Source organism: Dromiciops gliroides, chromosome 5 (assembly GCF_019393635.1).
Source record: "Dromiciops gliroides isolate mDroGli1 chromosome 5, mDroGli1.pri, whole genome shotgun sequence".
Taxonomy (NCBI): Eukaryota; Metazoa; Chordata; class Mammalia; order Microbiotheria; family Microbiotheriidae; genus Dromiciops; species Dromiciops gliroides.
In genome coordinates, this window is record NC_057865.1 from 204,957,085 (window position 1) to 204,978,575 (window position 21,491).

Sequence of the window (21,491 nt, forward strand, 5' to 3'; positions counted from 1 at the left end):
TGGTTCGATATGGGGGAATCATGGGCTCTTTTTTGGTCTGGGATTCCTCTCTGCAATCTGAAATTCCTCTTTGCAGTCTGGGCTAAATGCTGGATATGAGCCTCTGCTTTGAGCCTGGAGTATGAGCTATACTGCTGCTGCTGCTGCTGCTGTTGTTGACATTTCTCTTTCCAAACACAGCCCAGGGCTCTCCTATCCAAGAATCCCACTCTCTTGCACGGGTCTCCTCGATTTGCCCTGGATCTGTAATCCAGAAATGAGTAATGTGTGTCACGGTTGCATTGGCATCTGTCCCTTTTGCAGTGCCCTGTTATGGGTCTGGTGGAGTATGGGTCTGCATTGCCCTGGTGCACTTGAGTATTCCATAGGCAGTATATTCCTGGTCTGAACTTAGTGTCCATAAGGTCTCTGTTTCTGTCTCTCTATGCTGAGCTTGGGTGAATAATTGATTCACTGTGCTTTTTTCAGGATTTCTCTAGTGGGATTCAGTTTATTGCATATTCTATATCTGTTTAAAGGATTTTTTTGCAGGCAAACTCCCACACCAGTTCTTACCACTTCTCCATTTTAGCTTTACCTCTGCTTCTCCATTATACCTTTTAATATTTAACAAAGAGCCAATGTGCTTTTCTGAAACCTAATGACTAGATCTCTTCTTCATAGAAGACCTTCCAAGACATGAGTTTTCTTTAACAAGAATAAGTCAAAAGGGACTCAGGTCTTGACTTAGAAGGGTTGAATGTATGTGGCTCTAAATCTATGAATGTGATTGATCATATCTCTCTTTTTTTTTCCCTTCAGCACATAAGTTCTCAGTTTGCATCATGTTATTCAGTACTTATTTAAATATTCCTTAGTATGGTACAGCACATAGTACCAAAAAACATAAAGTGCTTATTCTTCACTCATTTATACCTCAGCTCAAGTGTCACCTCTTTAAGGACTGTTAAATTTTTATCTTTGTATCCTTAGGGCCTAGGAGAGTGCATGGCACATAGTAAGCATTTTATTGACTAATTGACTGACCAAAAAAAAAATGGTTATTGATTGACTGATTAGATTCGTTTGCGTTTCAGAATTTGTCCACCTGTACCTAAAGTCAAATATAAATGGCACATGGATTTACTGTTTTCCATGGTCAGTCATTTCTAGTCAACCCTCTAATCTCCTCCGTTAACATGGATAATTAGGAGTTAGTTTGTGTAGTTAAAGAGCACTAAGTGTCTGTAGATGTTCCAGACATAGAATATGGTAGTTATTATTCATTTAATTTCTTTCCTCCTTGGTTTCTCCATGCAGCACTAGGATTTCAGAGACGAATGACTGATTACTTCCCAGTTAGTCAACGATCATGCACCAGTGACATGGCCCAAAGTGGCTCAGCTGATGACAATAATACTGCTGATGATGAAATGGCCTTTGCTTGTGGTTTGCCTCAAGAACATGAAAGGGAATCTAAAGTAGCCCCTTTGGGATCTGTTGTGACTTCTAGGAAGCGATGTCTTTCCTTTGACCAGGAAGGAAGCCAAGCCACAGGAAGAAGCCCATGTGGTGGTGTTGCTAAGAAAAACCTTAAGGACCAATCCACAGATCTTGGGGAAACAAAATGGGAAATGAATTGTTTATTCCAGGTCCCAGTGGACCCTGGAAAAATTAAGCAAGAAGATGGGGGAAATGGCCCTGAACCTGATGCTTATTATGGACTTCTTGGAAACTTGCCTTCTCAAGAACCCCAGAGCCACATTTGTAGTCTCCCCACTGAAGTCCTGAGGCATATCTTTGGTTTTGTCCCTATGGAAGATCTCTATAAGAACCTAAGCCTGGTGTGTCACCTTTGGAAGGAAATTATCAGTGATCCACTGGTAAGTAGGGTGCCTGTAGACTTGAAATGAAATAAACTTTCTCTTATAAAACACATAATGGAGTCTCACCAGGAAATTCTTTTTCCATTGGTTGCTTTTCAGGCAGGACCCTTGATACTGAAATTTATGACTTTCTTTTTTTATTATTGGAGTGGATTGGTTCCTATTTGGGATGTATTTATTGAAATTGATGCCAGAGAGCGCAACCTGTATGTACACTCCATAAAAACTTTGCAGATACTACTGTGTATTTCAGCATACTAATCTTAATAAACAATTGACCTAGACTAGTAGGGAATTTTCTCACATTGGTATTAGATTTCTATCTTGTGACTTTGTATTGTTTTGATAACTTAATTAGCTTTGCCTGCACTCTTGACAAAGGCTTGTAGGATATTTTGCCAAACTTATATCTCACATATGCCAGGTATGGGAACTGGATCTAAAACAAAGCTTATACCAACTTCATATATGTATAAATTTGAAAGTCAAGGAATAGGGTACAAGATGGATAAAAGTGAACTTCAAAAAAAAAAAGAAAAGAAAATAGAAAAGAAAAAGAAATAATGGAAAAAAATTAAAAGGAAAGGGGTCTAGTAATATAATATCTCAAAAGAAAGGGGGGGGCAGCTAGGTGGTGTAGTGGATAGAGCACTGGCCCTGGAGTCAGGAGGACCTGAGTTCAAATCCGGCCTCAGACACTTAACACTTAACTAGCTGTGTGACCCTGGGCAAGTCACTTAACCCCAATTACCTCACCCAAAAAACCCCCAAAACATGAACTTCATGAATTATTTCAAAGTACAAAGGATATGAGACTTGACTTGAAGCTTTGAGCTTCAAGACTTTTAAGACTTCAAGAAGCTTTAAGACTCTTGAGGAATAGGACTTTTGCCATCCTTGCCTTTTTGGCTTCTTAGAGCTCTTTCTGGCTCAAAATATTAGTATTATTTTGTGTGATGTTTCCTTGACCCCCTAAATATGGTACTTTTTTGAGTTGGTGTGAATTATATAATTGATTAAGAAAGAAGTGGCCTTTTGGGATATTCATTCAGCTTTGACAGTTTTTTGGAAGAATGTCCATGCTTTGCACTTAACTCTTCAAATGTAACTTAGAACTAATATTTGTCATATTCTCATAGGCATTTTCATGGGTAAAAATAAGAATTATGCACATGGCTCATGCAGAAATATGTTTTGCATGTCTTCATGTATATAATGGGAATCCTCCATTTCTTACCTTGTGCATGTTTCTCATTTTATCTTTGTTGCTAGTCCCAGGAGCCTTAGGTTCATTTCACCATTTTATAGATGGGAAGGACTTCTCTAAGATTATACAGGATGTTGATGGGGATATCAGGGCTAGCAATCAGGACTCATTATTTGGTCATGGGGCAGTTATTCTCTTTGTGTGGCTTAGGCTCTAGGTTATCTTATTTATGTCCTGAACTTTCTTGTTTCCTTTAAATTCCCTGTCTCACAGTTTATTCCTTGGAAAAAGCTGTATCATCGTTACCTGATGAATGAGGCACAAGCTGTCAATGAAGTGGAAAATATTCTTTTGAGCTATGCTATATCAAAGGAGGACAACTTGTGTATGCTGAAACTGATACGGTGAGTTAGTTGGGGAAAATGGGATCTTGGACTAGTCTAGTCTCCTACAAAGTCAAACCAACAAAAAGTAGAAAGTCCTGTAAACCAAAGAAGCATATTCCCCTCTTCTACCCCCTTCCCTTTTAGGTTATATATTACAAAGTATATTGGGAAGAGTACTTTATTCTAAAGTCCTTTCCAGAATTACCTGACTAAACAAAACCTAGAACTTTTTAATATCCTCTTTCAGCCTAACCCTTTCTTTTGTTTTTTTTGCAAATAATATTTTATTGATATATTTTATTTTTACATTGCAAAATTTATCCCAGAATCCTCTCCACTCCCTTAGAGCCATTCTCTAGAACAAATATTTTTTTAATAATAAACTTTTTTATTTATAGTTTTGTACTCCAATTTTTATTCCTCTTTCCCTCCCCCCTCCCCGAGGTGGTAAGCAGTCAGATATGAGTTATACATGTACTATTATAAAACATTACCATATTTGTCATTTTGTACAAGCAAACTCGATTAAAAGAAAAAAATGAAAGAAAGTAAAAAGTAGCATGTTTCATTCTGTTCCATCAATATATCAATTCTTTCTTTGGAGGTGGATAGTATGTTTCTTCAGTAGTCCTTTGGGATTGTCTTGAATCATTGTATTGTTGGGAATAGTCAAGTCATTCACAGTTCTTCATCAAACAACATTGCTGTCTCTGTGTACAGTGTTCTCTTGGTTCTGCTCACTTCACAAAGCATCATTTCATATATGTCTTTCCAGGCCTTTCTGAAGTCATCCTGCTTGTCATTTCTTATAGCACAGTAATATTCCATCACCATCTTATACTACACTTTGTTTAGCCATTCCCCAATTGATGGGCATTCTTTTGATTTCCAATTCTTAGCCACCACAAAAAGAGTTGCTATAAATATTTTTGTACAAATAGGTCTTTCTCTTTTTGGGAATGTCTTTGGGATATAAGCCTAGCAGTGGTATTGCTGGATCAAAGAGTATGCACAGTTCTATAGTAGAACAAATAATTAAAAAAAGAAAAGCAGGGAGAAGAGAAAAAGAATCAGTAAAACCAATTAATGCAAATCTGAAAATATATGCAGTGTTCCACATATATTGATTAAAGAGGGTTTTAGGAAAATGATTTTATTGGGTGTGTCAAAAGTTGTGGTGATTGTTCTGTTTATGGAAGCAAAATGTTAAGAGAATTTTCACCAAGGCTCTATGCTTTATCTTATTGTGGAATTTTATTTCTGAAAATATTTTAAGTTGTAAGTTCAGAATGCCTTGTATGAGAGAGGTTTGTGAGGGCAGATTTCTGTCCCTTTACGTTTTCTAAGCAGAAGTACTTAGAATTAGAAGTAATTAGAATAATTTACTAAAAAAAATTTTCAGGCAGGTTTGTGTTTGTTCCACAGGCATTTATGACCATCTTTTTTATTAACCCTCTTTTTTGGCTCTCCTACAGATACACAGTTGGTACCAAATATGTTCAGCATGTTAATCCTGAGGAGGCAAGGTATTGCCTGAAGGATCATCCTCTCTTTCCTCAGGCAGAGGCATGTCTTCGTCACAAGATGCTTGATTTGTACAGTGCTCCTGGGGTATGTAAAGGGACCTGGGGGAGTTATAGGGAAAGATGGCATTGCTTTCTCTGAAAGAGAAGAGTATATATTGGGGAATAAGTTCTGCTTAAAACTACTTTGTATTTTTATAGAAACTTGCTTTCCTGAATTTGATAATTTTTTGATACTCTAGTTAATATAGCAGTTGGTTTTCTCTATGTCCCAGTGAAGCAATGAGAGACCATAAAATTAGAATACTTTCGAGTTCAAGTCTAATAGACTCTTTAATAGTGTCTTAATCTAATACCAGAATCCTTTCTGTAGCACCTCTGGCATATATTCATCTAACCTCTGCTTGAATCCTGGATTCCGTAGTGATAGAGAACTCATTACATCACGGGGCAGTCTGTTTTAGTTGTTAGACAATTCCAGTTATTTGGAAGGTACAGGTTTCAATTTTGCTACTTGGCACTGCAGACTTTCAGGACTACATTTGTAATTTGAGAGGGAATGTAAAAGAAGTTCCAGAGATGAGGCCCATCAGTAGAAAATATTTTGTCTTTAGTTTGAGTTAGAAGACTATTCATATTCAATCCCTAGGGTTTTTTTTTTCATTCAGTTTTTTCAGTTGTGTCCAGCTCTTCATTTTCTTGGCAAAGATATTGGAGGGGTTTGCCATATCCTTCTCCAGCTCATTTTACAGATGAGGAACTTGTCAATTTCTTGTACCCAGAGTTAATGGACTTGGTTGACAGTTTACAGATAGTCTTTTTATGTGATATTGGGTAAGTCAACCTTTCTTGGCCTCCATTTTTTCATCTATAAAATGAGAGGGTTGGACCAGACAAACTCTAGAAGACCTAGAAGAAGTTCTAACGTTCTTCTAGTTCTAAACACTTACTGATTCTGGGATATGAGTATTCTATAAATTGAGTTACTTGCCCTAGACCATTACAGTGAATGGCAATTCACTTAGACCGTAACACACTTAGTTCTGTTCCCATGGTTCTCACATTTTGATTAGAAATTTGTTCTTGAGTGTAATTGTGAAATGCGCATGTAGTGCTAACACACAACTAGTCTTAGAGTGGAAAAATCTGTGACATAATTTCTTTGCTATTTATGAAGGACATTGTTAATGATACCAGTGGTCAGTTCAGGGAGTATATTCTTTAACAGGGAGACAGTTTAGCAGTGTTAACACAAAATATATGCTTTTCAATGAGTTGGTTGCTCTATCTGCAAGTATGTTTAAGAAGAACTTTAATTTAAAAAAGGTACCAATAGAAAAGGTGCTAATAGTTCTGTGTTTGTGTGTGTGTGTGTGTGTGTGTGTGTGTGTGTGTGTGTGTGTGTGTGTGTGTGTGTGAGAGAGAGAGAGAGAGAGAGAGAGAGAGAGAGAGAGAGAGAGAGATTCTTTTAGTAAATAATGGGAGGCAGCATGTTTTACCTAAACTTGTATCTCCTCCAGGGACTACCTCAGTTCTTGGCATACAATAGTATGTTAATAAATTTTAAAATTTTAATTTGTTGAATGTTGCCTCCATAATGAAGAGCTTACATTTTAATGTGGCAGAATAATTGATTTTAACTTTCTTATAAGGCACCTGTATTATACTTCTTTCATATAAGGCAACTAGGGTGGTGCAGTATGGATGGAGTGCTGGGTCTGAAGTTAAGAATACCTGAGGTTCAAATTTGGCCTCAGACACTTCCTAGCTGTGTGGCCCTGGGCAAGTCACTTAAATTCTGTTTACTTCAGTTTCTTCAAATGTAAAATGGGCATAATAACAGCACCTACTTTGTAGTGGGATCAAATCAGAAAATATTTGTCAAGCACTTAGCAGAGGCTCTGGCATAGAACAAGTACTCTGTGCTACTTATTCCTTTCCCTTCCCTCTTCCTGTGTTGCCTGAACCTGTAAATTCTTTGAAGGCAAAGATTTTTATCCTCAATGCCTGGGCATTTAAATGCTTGTTGAAGTGAATTGGGCACAAAATGTTATTGTAGTTCAGCTATTTTCAGTCATGTCTGACCCTTTGTGACTACATTTTGGGATTTTATTGGCAGAGATACTGGAGTGATTTGCCATTTTCTTCTTCAGATCATTTTACAGATGAGAAAACAGGGAAACAGGGTTAAGTGACATGCCCAGGGTCACACAGCTAGTAAGTGTCTGAGGCCAGATTTGAATTTGGGAAGGTGAGTCTTCCTAACTCCAGGCCTGTCACTCAATTCACTCTACCACTTCGATGCCTCTATTGTGTGGGCACACTTTAGGCACTTAGTAATTGCTGACTTGACTGTACTAGACTGGATCCCTAGATAAGAGGTCCAGTCTAGTATGATCAAGTCAACAATCTGAAGGTCCCAAAGATCTCATGCTGAAATAAAGTAATGAATGAAATAATGTCCTGTAGAGACTTAAAAACATGAAAGTAGCAATCCATCGTAGCACCAAAGTCAGGCTCTTAGAAGAAAATGAAATGCTGTTTCAGACCTGAAAACTGTCATTGGACAAAATACCTATTTCTCTCATGGCTGGGTTGAGATAGGGCCATTTTGTCTTTAACATGTAGACTTTGTACAATTGGTTGGCAGCTGATGGGTAGCACACCAACCTTGCACTACTTTAAGGTATAGATTGAATAACATGGCTTTCATTAAATGCAGTATGTGTCCTCTTCCCTCCTTTCTTCTCTGTTCCACAGGGGATCAGTGTGTGGGCCTTAATAGCAACGATCATACTTCTCTCCAGCAGTATGCGTGACATTCAGAGGCTGTTATCCTGTTTCAAGAGGCCTGCTTCCCCAGTGACCATATTAGACATCACTGAGACCCTGTACTGTATGGCGGTACTGCTGCATGCCATGAGAGAGAAAGGGATTAAGATTAGCAACAGGTGAAACAAAGGAGGAAAAGGGGTGGGGGGAGGGGAATTCATTTCTTAAATTGAGAAAATCAAGTTTGTACATTTGAAATTTTTCAACCTTGACTTTCATTTATTGGAAGCCTTCTTCAAACACAGGGCTTCTTAAAACTTTTTTCACTCGCAGCCCCTTTTTGCCTGAGAAATTTTTTACATGAGCCCAGGCATATAAAATAGGTATACATAACCTTTTACTGTTGCCAGATTTTTCGAGACACTTACATTCAGATCCACTAGAATAGATGGGAAAGAATGGGCTTAGAGGCATAAGTAGAATGGTTGTTCTTGGAAAGAAGAATTAGTTCAGTCTGTTACACTTGAGGAAAGGATGGACAAAAGATGTACAAGTATTTTAAGTTATGGAATAGGGAAAACAAAGGAGCTTGTAATGAATGACTTCAGTGTTTTTAATAATAAAGTGAGGATCAAACAAAAGAATCAATCTGGGGAGGAGAGTGGAGCCAAGATGGTGGAGGAAAGGCATTAAACGCTCAGAGCTCCTGACACAGTTACTCCAAAAAACAGCCATAAGACAACCCCTGGAGCAGCAGAACCTGCAAAAAGACAGGCTGAGATTATTTTCCAGCTAAAGACAGAAACTCAACAGGAGGGGACCCCTGTGCCAGGCTGGGAGTGGAGAGAGACTTACATTCAGTTGTGCTACCCGATATGGGGTCGTGACCCACACTTTAAGAAGCTTTGGTGTAGTGCACAGGACACTGGTCCAAAGACTGAAGTACAAGTCTGAGTTCTAACTCTTATTATGTGACTTGACCAACTTTCTCTCAGGTTACACATTTGTAAATGGAAAAATAGTATTTTTCATTGCAATATTTATTACATGTTCTTCTTCCCCTCCCCCCAATTTTCATTCTTTATCTACATGTCCTTGTATATTGTGCCTTCAAATAGTCTTAGGTCTACCCAAAATCCCTTAAAATAAAAATCTTCAATTGATTTGCTATCTCTCCAAGCTATTCTCCTGAGTTTGTACCTTATATTATACCTTCACTTTCATACTTTCTACAAAAAAAAGTATTTCATACTCACTGCTTTCTTCTTCCTTATCATCCACTCAGTTCTTTCTTTTGTTTTGTTGTTTGTGTTTGCAGGCAATGAGGGTTAGTAGTGACTTTGCCCAGGGGTCACATAGCTAGTAAGGTGTCAAGTGTCTGAGGTCAGATTGAACTCAGGTACTCTGCCTGAATTCAGAACTGGTGCTTTATAATCGATACCATACCACCTAGCTGCCCTCCCACCCCAGTTCTTTCTTAAAGTTTACCTTTTTTTTTTATTATTTCGAGCTTTCAGACTCAAATGTTGTGTCATGTTTAGTACTGGTGACTTTGAGGTTTATCAAAAGGGTATTAACTGAGGCAGATCTCTGTGCAAGATAACACTTATTAGCAGGGTCGTGCTATCTATCAGAAAGTGGGTCAGTAAATTACCTCCATTTATGCCAAAAACCCAGAACAAAAGGACTGTTCCTTTTTTTTTTTATAGGTTTTGGGCAGTATAGAACAGTGACATTAAGGGTGATATGATTGGTTACAGAGCTGAGGTGCAGGGAATGATATGATTAATTGGGTGTTTGGTAATAGGGATTAGCAACAGCTCCCCCTTTTCTCATGAGACTAAGAAGTGCTCTTTATTTGAGTCTGGGTGCAAGATAATGGTTCAGGCTTGGTCAGCAAAGCAGACATCCTTCAAGGATAGCTTGGTGGAGTAAAGATATCTGGCTGACTCCCTTTCTTTCCTACACATTCCTCAAGGTAGGCAAAATTCCTTGAGACAAGAAGAGCTCAGTGATTGGCAAGAGAGCTAGATTTCTAGAATTAACACATTATAGGCCAGCTGAATTCAGAACTAAGTTCAGAGACAAAAAAACTACGACTTTAAGCAGTTATAGGACAAAATAAATTACTTGTAAATAGGATCAATAAAAAAAGATACAAGATAGGGGGCAGCTAGGTAGCGCAGTGGATAAAGCACAAGCCCTGGAGTCAGGAGGACCTGAGTTCAAATCCAGCCTTAGACACTTGATACTTGCTAGCCGTGTGACCCTGGGCAAGTCATTTAACGCTCATTGCCCTGCCAAAAACAAAAAAAGATACAAGATCAATCCTAATGTATGTCAAATTTAATGCTGTACTAAAAAATATTACTGTTTGTATCTCCTTAACTGTTTTGCTTTCTTTAGAAATGTTTTTTTGATGTCCTTTTTTGGGTACATCTGTCACTACATACTAACTCCCCTCCTCAGGACTGCCGCCTCCGTTTTACCAAATAAGTGTAATCAAGCAAAACAATTCAGTGTATTTCATGTCTGAAAATGTATGTTACATTCTTTTTTATAAATTAATTTTTTTTTCAAAGAATCACTTCTTCTTCCTGCCTCGTTCCTTTTTTTTTTTTTTTTTTAGTGAGGCAATTGGGGTTAAGTGATTTGCCCAGGGTCACACAGCGATTAGGTGTTAAGTGTCTGAGGCCAGATTTGAACTCAGGTACTCCTGAATCCAGGGCCGGTGCTCTATCCACTGCGTCACCTAGCTGCCCCCCTCTTTCCTTTTCAACTCACCTCTTCCCTCTACCCCCAATCAAGAAAGCAAAAAACACAAAGCCTTCTAACATAGTCAAGCAAAAACATGTCCAAAAATATGTCTCAGTTTGTGCCATCACCTCTGATGAGTCCTTTGGAATAATGGTTGGTCATATCAGAGATCTTACGTCTTTCAAAGTTGATTATCTTTACAATATTGTTACTGTATAAATTGGTTCCCTTATGTCACTCTGTATCTGTTCAAGTAGGTTATCTGAAACCATTCCATTCATTATTTATTACAGCACGATAGTATTTCATCACCTTGAACATACCATAATTTGTTGAGCCATTCCCAAATTGATGGGCACTTCCTCAGTTTCCAATACTTTGTCACCACAAACAAAGCTGCTATAACTATTTTTGTACATGAGTCCTTTTTGCTTTGATCTCCTTGGGGTATATACCTAGTAGTGGTATCAGTGGATCAAAGGAAAAGCATAATTTTAATAGCTTTTTGTCATAGTTCCAAATTGCTTTCCAGAATCACTAAATGAGTACATAATTTCATTAACAGAGCATTAACGTATCTGATTTCCTACAGCCTCCAACATTTGTCATTTTCCTTTTTTGTCAACTTTGCCAATTTGAAGGGTGTGGAGTAGAAGGTCAAAGTTGTTTTAATTTGCATTTCTCTAATTATTAGTGATTTAGAGCATTTTTATATATGGCTGTTGATAACTTGTATTTCTTCCACTGAAAAGTTCCTGCTCATATTCTTTGACCATTTATCAATTGGAGAATGGTTCTTATTTATGTAATTTTAATTAGTTCCCTATATATGTTAGAAATAAGACTTTTGAATGAATGAATAAGGCATTTATTAAGCACTTAACTGGGCAAAATTTCACACTAAGCAGTAGGTATACAAATAGAAAAGCAAGGTAGTCCCTGGTCTCAGGGAACTCACATCTTTTTGGGGGAGGGTGGAAGGCACAATGAGGGTTAAGTGACTTGCCCAGGGTCACACAGGTAGTAAGTGTTAGGTGTCTGAGGCTGGATTTGAACTCAGGTTCTCCTGAATCCAGGACTGGTGCTTTATCCACTGTGCCACCTAGCTGCCCCGAACTCACATCTTTATAGGGGAAATAACACATATGAAAGATTTTAGCTGTAAGCCTGATGGAAAAGTACCATGATCCTTAGGTGCAGTAATCAAACAGATGTTAAATTGTTTATTTATTTATTTATTTAATTATTTTTGGTGAGGCAATTGGGGTTAAGTGACTTGCCCAAGGTCACACAGCTAGTAAGTGTTAAGTGTCTGAGACCGGATTTGAACTCAGGTCCTCCTGACTCCAGGGCCAGTGCTCTATCCACTGCACCACCTAGCTGCCCCCTGACCTGCTTTTTATTTAGTGAGAACATTTAAGTTCAGAGAGGGGCAGTTACTTGGACAGTGGAGTCACACATAGTAAATTAGTGGCAGAACTGGGGCTAGAACCCAGGTTTCCTTACTCCCAGGCCTTAATAAATCAATTAATTGCCCATGTCTTTTTTTTGTTTTGTTTTAAATTAGGATTCATTACAACATCTCCTGTTGCCTATACCTTCAGGAGAATTCGAGATTTCAGACCATAGGCATCAAAGAAGAAGAAGCCTCCACTTGTTACGGGTAAATATTGCTAACATTTGTCATACTGAAAATTTGCAAAAATGTTTTTTAATGTCAGTATATGTTCACAAGGCCTGCAGCCCCCCTGCTGTGTGTGTGTGTGTGTGTGTGTGTGTGTGTGTGTGTCTGTGTCTGTGTCTGTGTCTGTGTCTGTGTCTGTGTCTGTGTCTGTGTCTGTGTGTAGGAAGGAAAGTCAATCTCTTCCTTTTCTTTAGAAAAACTAATTTCTCTGTTGATTTCAGGAAGAAAGTGACTATTCAACTAACACATGAACAGCAAAAGATCCTGAACCACGAGATCAAACCTCTCCAGGTGGTGAAAATTATGGCTTTTGCAGGTTAGAGAATTTCCTTTCCAGTCTTTCCTCTTTTTTTTCTCCCAAGCCTTCCAATTCAAGATACGCAGTCATGCATATATTCTGTGCTTCTCTCTTGTGTGTGGAAGACAGAGATCTGTGTAAATGGATTTGTAATCCTCAGTACAGCTGCCATTGTCAGTGGGGGTCAGTGTTTAAGAGTGCTCTTCTGTCTCCATTTCACCTTTGGTTTCCAGTCCTAATGACTTGTAAGTTAGCACTGATTTAGGTCTGACCCTTTTAATGTAATAATATTCACAGAAATTAAATTTTTAGAAGCGGATGAGCAAGTTATTTAGTTTTCTGATCTTGCATTTTCAGTTCCATGTTGCCTTTCCATTTGGGAATTTGCTGTCCCCTCTACCTGGATGTATTCCTTTCCAAACTCTGCCTCTTAGAGTCCCTAACTCCCTTAAAGGCTTATCTCCAATCAGATTTCCTTTTCAAAGCCTTTCTTTTACTTCATAGTTGTTTAAGCTCTCTTCCTGTTCAAATGACTTTATTTATCTGTATACGTGTTTAATTCCCCAGTACCATGTAAGCTGTTCAGGGTTGTACTAGAGCCAGCTCTTAGCCAAAAGTTAAATTTTCAGGGTGAGTATTTACACCTATGGCCAATGACAAAATGATGCTGATTATCTAGATGTAAAGTGATGAAGTTATTTCTCCAGCAATTTGTTCAGTTTTGTATTTTCCCTTTTGTTTATCTTTTTCAGTTTAGGATAAATTTAACAAAGATATTTTTGTTGTTGGTTTTTGTGGGCAATGATGGTTAAGTGACTTCCCCACTGTAACGATGGGAATGATGCTACCTGCTGGAGAGCTACTGTAGGAAAGCTCTGCCATGAGGAGAAGGCATCTGAGGGCAAGCCATGAGGCTTTTCTTTGGCATCAGGAAGTAACGTTTGCTTGTGGGAGGAAGAAGGGGTGAGGCTGGCTCTCTTGCTCTCTTTTGCCAGGACTCTCCTGGAGAGCGGAGCAAGAGAACTGTAGCTCCCTGAGATAGATAGCTGCATCTAGGCCTCTTTTTCTCTCTCTTTACCAAATTCTTATTCTCCTTAATAAATGCTTAAAAGTCTAAACTCTTGCTAAAGCTTATAATTTATTGGTGACCACTCATTAGATATTTTAGACAGACTAGCTAGAATTTTAGCGCCTTACACCAGGGTCACACAGCTAGTAAGTGTCAAGTGTCTGAGCCCAGATTTGAACTCAGGTCCTCCTGAATCAAGGGCCAGTGCTTTATCCACTGCACCACCTAGCTGCCTCCAAACTGAAAGAGATATTGAAGAGTCCTGTCACTTTTGTGTTACTGTCTATCTCCTTGTGGTTCAGATAATATTTCCTTGATGAATTTTGATGCTAAGGCATTTGGAACATATAAGTTTATTAAGGGTGGTTTGTTATCTGTGATTCCTTTCAGCATAATAGTTTCCTTATTATCCTTTTTTATTTTTTGAATGTTTGTTTTTACTTTGTCAGATAACAAGATTGTAACTCCTGCTTTTTTGGATTCACTTGCTGCATAGTCATCTCTTTTTTTTTCCATCCCCATAGTTTTGTTTTGTGTATGTCTTTGTTTTTAAAATATTTTTCTTATAAGCAACTGGTTTTTTTTATTATTCATTCTGTCACTCTTTTTCATTTTTATTAGATCATTTAATTCATTCACATTTTTCTCCATCTGTATGTAATATATTTTCTCCCCAAAGTATTTTTTTCCTTCTTCTATAAACACAGTATTATGTTCCTTCAGTTACTTTATTCCTTTCTGGCTCTTTGCCTCTTATACCTGATTTACTTCTTATTTGTTACCCCTTTTTCTTTGGGGTTTTGCTTATTATTTTCTTTTTTCTCTCCTGCTTTTCTCTATTTATATAATTCTTCCTCCCTTTTTTTCCCCTTTCCCCTTGTCCCCTTTAACTAGTCATTTTTAGTACCCCTTTCCAAAAAGAATTTTTCTTACTCTTCATTATCCTCTCTTTCCATCTGCTCTACTCTCATCCTCTGATTCAGGACCCCTACAATTATCTGGTCTCTCCTCATGTTAAAAAAAAAAATGCCACAGTAGCAATTCCAGGCTCTCACTTCTGAGCAGTTTTGCCATTGCCACATAGAGCTGGCCCTGTGAATTTCCCTTCTCCATTGTGCCTTACCCCTAGAATAGTGCCATTTATTGTAGGTGTAAGAGAGGATACTTGACACATAATAGGGTTCCTTCCCCTCCACATCCACCTTCATCCACCTCTTGATTATGCAGCCTACCACTGATCTCTTCCCTCCCTTAAATTACTTTTTTTTTCCTCCCATTTTCTTCAAAATCTCCTCTCTGGGTGTATGCTTTCCCACTCTCCCAGGTGCCAGTTGCCCAGAGGAGTTCCAGCCCTCCACTTCTGAGGTTGGAAGGGTGGACTTTTCAAGCCCCCCAGACCACACCTGGTACAAGGTTTCCATTTCCTTTCACTGACCATCTCTTTTTACCCATAAGAGAATTCATTAGTGGAACCCGCTCCCACCAAGATATGGCCCCTTTCCTTTCCTCCCCACTTTTTATTCCTTTCCTGGGGGGGTAAGCAATCAGATATAGGTTATATATCATTAAAACATCCCTATTTCTGTTGAGAACACCACCATCCTTCTAGTTACCCAAACTTCAATGCTGCCCTTGATTCCTTCTTCCCTCTTCTTCATCCACTTTCCTGCCAGTTCTTTTCTTTCTAAGACCACAGGGTTCACTTTCCCTTCAGTTTGACCTCAGCTTGTTAAACATTTCTCTTTATCCCCTTGCTCCCCTTATTCTCCTCCTTTGTATTGTCGCCCATGTTGTAATGTAGTCTCATAAAAAATATTGATTCACCAGTGGGCAGGGTATCACCAGATTCTACTCATCACAATGTCCTATCATGGCAGTGGGCTTCTTCACTGTTACTTCCACCAGACTTCTGCCTTCACCTGTCTCCTTGTGTATGTTTAGAAAGGAATTTCTTACTGATTTCTCTGCTGTTACTCTGTTAGTGCTGCTGTTCTTGGCTCCTGCATTTCTTCACTCCTGTATTTCAGTGTGTTGTTTAAAAATCTAAATGTGGGTTCCAATCTGCCCCCCCCCCACTTTTGGGGGGAAACTGGCTAAAATCACTGATAAATTCACCAAGAGTTTATGCTTTTAAGGGTTTATTAATAGATATAAGATAGTAAAGAGAGAGAAAGATTGACAACAGATTCCTTATAGCATGAAATCCTAGCCTTCCTAACCCCTCACTTGAAGCCCTGCCACCAAGCTGATGTCTCCAAAACCAAAAAAGGAAGGAGCCCCCCACCAGCATAGGCTTCCTACTTCGTGTCCTCCTCCCAGAAATGGGAGGCTCTTCAAGTTGATTGGCTGAGAGTGGTCTCCTGCTGATGCAGCAGTCCACAGCCTCTGAGAACACTCCTCAGGGCTGGCCAAATTAAAATTCAAGATCTAATCACCTCTAAGTGGGCACCCAGTAGTTCCTCATTCACACCCAATTCAAACACTACTAAGTCAATCAAGTCAGAACCCTGGACATCTACCAAATTCCATTATCTTAACACATCAAGAAGCAAATAATCTTTTCAGTTCTGTTTTTTAGTTTTTTTTTGGAGTAAGTCAATCAATAAACATTTCTTAAGCACCTACCTGTGTGTGCCATTCACTAAGCACTGGGGACACAAATAAAAAAAAGAAAGACAGTTTTTGCCCCTCAAGGACCTTACAAATCTAATGGGGGAAACAATATACAAACCTATATATAAAACAAACTATGTACAGGATAAATAGGAATTAATTAGAAGAGGGAAGACACTGGAATTCAGATGAATTGGGGAAGGCTTTCCATTAAAAGTGAAATTTTAGTTGGTACTTAAAGGAAGCCAGGGAGGTCAGTAGTTGGAGAGAAGGAGGGAGAACATTCCAGGCATGGGGGGAAATCAAAGAAAATAGCCAGAGTCAAGAGATGGAACGTCATGGAATAGCCAGGTGGCCAGTGTTACTGGATAGAGGAGCAAGGTATAAAAAGGCTGGAAAGGTAGGAGGGGGCTAGGTTATGCAGTGCTTTGAATGCCAAGCAGAGAATTTTGTATTTGCTCCTGGAGAGTTTATGGAGTGAAGGCTATTATGTATTGCATTGTAGGAAAATCACTTTAGTGGCTGAATGGAGAGTGTATTGGAATGGGGAGAGACCTGAGGCAGACAGATCCACCAGCAGGCTACAGTCCAGGCATGAGGAATCAATAGGCATTGGCAATAGCTTGGACATGGGGGTGAGTAAGTAATCCATGAAGACTCCTAGGTTGTAAACCTGAGGACAGTATTGCCTTGTACAGTAAGTAGGAAGGTAGGAAGGGGGAGGAGAGTTTAGGGGGAAAGAGAATGAGTTCTATTTAGATCACTGGCCCTGGAGTCAGGAGTACCTGAGTTCATATCTGGCCTCAGACACTTAACACTTACTAGCTGTGTGACCCTGGGCAAGTCACTTAACCCCAATTGCCTCCCTAAAAAAAAAAAAAGATGTCTACTGGACATCCACTTTGAAACGTCTGAAAGGCATTTGGAAATGTGGGAATGGAAGTCAGCAGTGAGATTCAAGACAGATACTTAGATTTGAAAAACATCAGCATAGAAATGGTAATTAAATCCATAGGAGCTGATAAGATCACCAAGTGAAGTAGTATATAGAGAGAAAAGAAGACCTAGTACACCACCCTGAGGGCTATTTAGGATTAGAGGGTGTGATCTTGCAGAGGATCCAGCAATGGAAACCGAGCTAGAGTAATCTGATAGGTTGGAAGAAAACCAGGAGAGAGTGGGGTCCTAAAAACCTAGATAGAAGAGAGAGGGATTGAGAGTGTCAAAGGCTCCAGAGAGGTCAAAGGGAATGAGGATTGAGAAAAGGTCATTGGATTTGGCTGCTAAGAGATCATTAGTAAGTTTGGGAGAAACAGTTGCAGTGGAGTAATAAGGCTGGGAGCCAGATTAAGTAGAGTAAGAGGTTGAGAAGAGAGTGAGAAAAGAGGTGGAGGTAACCTCTTGTAGGTGACCTTTTCGAGATGTTTAACTACAAAGGGCCCAAGAGAAATAGGACAATAATAGTAGGAATGGAAGGATCAAGTGAGGGTTTTTGTTTTTGTATTTTTTCAGAATAGGGGAGACGTGGGTATGTTTGTAGACAGTAGGAAAAGAGCCAGTGGAGAGGGAGACATTGAAAGTAGGTGAAAGAATAGGGATGACAGAAGGCAGGTTTTTTTGGAAGAGACAGGATGGGATGCAATCAGTTGAACAAGTAGGTTAGTCTTGATAAGGAATAAGTTTCATCATGTGAAAAGGGTGAATGAGGAAGGAGAACGTGATGGGAGAAGAGGAAGTTCATGACGAATGGCCTCAATTTTTACTGTAAAATAGGAGGCCAGGTTCTCAACTGAGAGAGTTGGGGGGGAAGAGGAAGCCATTGGGAGGTTTGAGCAGGAATGTGTTGTGATGAATCTGCGATTGAGAGAAACTGAAACACAAGAGTCTGAGCATAATCTATTGGCAAAGTTAGCATTTACCAATAATAGAGGTCAGTAATCCCTCAGTGATCAAAGACACTCCTTTACAATCAGAGTAGGTCTTGTCTCAATTATGCCTCCTCTCTAGTCCCTTACAGAACGCATATAGAGAATAAATCCAAATCTAAACCGTAGAAATTGGTTACAGTGATTACTGTTATGATTTCTAAAACTCTTAACTATTAATCAATCAGTAATCAATTTCACTCTTTGGTCCTTGAAATGCTTAGAGTGCCGTTTTACACCTATAGTTTCAAGAACACCTTTCTCTTTTTCAAAGTGTACTTATTCAATTTAGAAAAAAATACCTTCAGTTCCATATTCTGAGTGTTCAGGATTAATGGTCTATTAATGATTCAGTTTGGGAAAATTTGACTTCCAGCAGGGTCAGGAATCCTTATTTCATACTTAGACCAATAATATGTTCCAATCAAACATAGCAAAATAAGTTACAAGTGGTAGTATCAGAATCCATGTATGAGAAGGGCAAGCCTTTCAATTTCCTAGAAACAGACAAAATTGTTGGTATAAAAAAACCCCCAAAACCCATTATTCATAGGTATTAGGTTAAATTTATCAGGACAGCAGTGGTGAGATTTATTGGGGTTGCAATAGTCATATTTACTAAGGTGGATTGGTTTGTGTGATTTGGTCTAATAGGAGTAGTAGTACTAACAGACCATTGAAATGGGAAATATGCCATTAGGGACAAAAGAGAGAGACATCTTTCATATAGGTCTATGTTGAGTCTTCAACATTTGGAACATTTGGATAACATAACTAGATTATTAGGACTATAAAAAAAAGAACCCTCAGGTTCTGGTCAACAACCTACATAACAGTCAGAACAAACAAATGGCAACCCTATCAATAATGAAATGAAAATGGGGTCAGGAGGAAATGTTGGCTGTCTGAACTGCAAATCAAAACTCCACAAAGTAAGAGTCCTGCTATAACCAGCAGGATAAAAGGAAACCTCACAACTACACACCTTCTCTGTGTCCTATGTTCTCTAGTGCTGCTTTTGGAGTATGTGTTGTTGTGCTGTGGTGTAACAGAATTAGCAGACTACAAAGTGCAGCATCTGTCAGAATATGGCATAGATTTCATGTGTGAACATTGAATCCAAGAGTCCCTCCCCAGTCTTGATGGCAATTGAGATGGTCAAAGGCACTTGAAATGAACTTTCCCATCTTCCCATACAGGCCCATTTTTGAAAGTTCTTTCTATAGGTTTTTGTCACCAGGTGGAGGTCATGAAGTGAAAAGTCCAAGGGCTCTGGCTGTATTGCTGCTCCTGTGACATGGAGTGTTCTCAGTCTATGTTGCAGTTCTTGTATATATAATAGAACAGAAATATCTCCTCCAATTAATGATGTATACACTAGGGGAGAAAGTTTTGCTTTTATGGGAGGATGTCCAGAAAGCATTTCTTTTTTTTTCCTTTTTTTTTTCAGAAAGCATTTCATAAGTAGATGCATGTAATTCCCCCCTTGGTCTGCTTTGTAGGTGGAACAAGGCAAGGGGAAGGACATTTGCCCACTTAAGATGGGTTTCTGAGCACTATTTCCCAATAAGGGATTTTAACTCTTTTTTTCATGCTCTCAACTTGACCCAAGCTCTAGGAGTAATAAGGTATATGAAATTTAGGAGGGAATCTCCACATTAGAATAGATCTGAGGGGCAGCTAGGTGGTGCAGTGGATAGAGCACCGACCCTGGATTCAGGAGGACCTGAGTTCAAATGTGGCCTCAGACACTTAACACTTACTAGCTGTGTGACCCTGGGCAAGTCACTTAACCCCAATTGCCTCACCAAACAAACAAACAAACAAACAAACAAAAAACCAACCAAACAAAAAGAATAGATCTGAGAGGGGCAGCTAGGTGGCACAGTGGATAAAGCACCGGTCCTGGATTCAGTAGGACCTGAGTTCAAATCCAGCCTCATACACTTGACATTTACTAGCTGTGTGACCCTGGGCAAGTCCCTTAACTCCCTCATTGCCCCAAAACAAAAACAGAATAGATCTGAGAGCAAACGGAATCTGCAAAATGAGAATTGTAGTCAGAGTCTGTCTGAGCTGGGGGTGGGGGTATATATAGATATAACAGGAATTAACAGCACCTAAATCCTGACCAAAGTGATAGGTTTGCGATCTGGGCCTGGTTTGGTTTCTTTACAGGTAGAATGGGAATATTACAAAGGGATTTGCATGGTATTGTAATGCCTTGTTTCCTAAGAGAATCAATAATAGAGATGATTCCTTCAATTGCTTATCAAGGTAAAGGGTATTGAGATGTGGATGGTGTGGGTCCCTTCTTGCTAGTAATTGTAATTGGGACAGCAGATTTAAAAAATCCTATGTTAGAGGATGAATTATCCCATGGAGAGTCAGGAGGATCTGGTGCAAAACGGTTTTGAGTAGCAGGAGACAAAACGGGGAATAAGGGAACAAAATTGTCATCAACATCAGAAAGATCAGTTAATACAGAGATCATGGAATCAGAATCTGCAGGGAGGTGAAGAGATAGGTAATTACCAGAAAGACATGAAATAATGGCTCTTAGTTTACACAGAAGATCTCACCATAACAGACGAACAGGCACATCAGGCATTAATAAAAAAGAATGTTGTACTGAGAGAGGGCCCATAGTGCCAGTTTGTAGTGATAAAAGAGGAATATCTTGGAGGGGCCTCTCAATATGTACAACTCTTGGAAATACACATTGAAAACTCGGTATGGAATTTAAGACTGAATTAGAGGGACCAGTGTCAATCAATCACAAGAAACATTCTCAACCTTAAAGGCAACTTGGAGTTCACCAGCATGGAGAGAGGCAGACAGGGATAAATGGGTAAGGACTTTCAATCCAGAAAAAAGAGGTCTTCATTATCATCCATAGGCCCTGTCTTTCACCCATATCTTCATGCTAAAGGCTCTCTTAGGGTCTTGAAATTTTTTTTTCTCAGGAGCTTTGCAAAATCATCTCTTGGGAATCTGCATACCGAGCATTGTTAGGAAATAAGGACTACCAAAGTTATCTCTACTCCAAAAACACAGATTACCCTTTGTTTTGGGCAATTCTCTTCTAAAATGTCTCCTTTTATGGCAGTAAAAACATGCAAACTTACGAGATGGAATTGGGGTTGCTTGGGTAATTGCTAAAAGGGAGGGGGCTTGCTTTTTTGTTTTTTTCCTTTGGAGCCTTTTCATCCTTGTCCCTACCCTCATATTCATACTGAGTTTTAAAACTATCTTGCTAAGTAACTAAGTAACAAAAACTGCTCTGCATCCCTGGGGGTTAAATAGCTCTAACCCTGCATATTTCTTTACATTGGGAGTTTCACTGGAGAAGTTGTTAGTAATGCAGATTAAATTGTGTGTTGGCATTTTTA

At 39.1% G+C, this 21,491-nt stretch overlaps 1 protein-coding gene across 1 annotated transcript in view; it reads left to right on the forward strand.

Annotated features, from left to right (window-relative positions):
- Positions 1–21,491, forward strand: part of FBH1 (F-box DNA helicase 1) — a 78,390-nt gene that overhangs the window by 21,112 nt on the left and 35,787 nt on the right. The window contains 6 exon segments of the mRNA XM_043965402.1: positions 1,300–1,862; positions 3,346–3,476; positions 4,934–5,069; positions 7,742–7,932; positions 12,078–12,173; positions 12,416–12,510. Coding sequence (XP_043821337.1) covers positions 1,300–1,862; positions 3,346–3,476; positions 4,934–5,069; positions 7,742–7,932; positions 12,078–12,173; positions 12,416–12,510 — 1,212 coding nt within the window.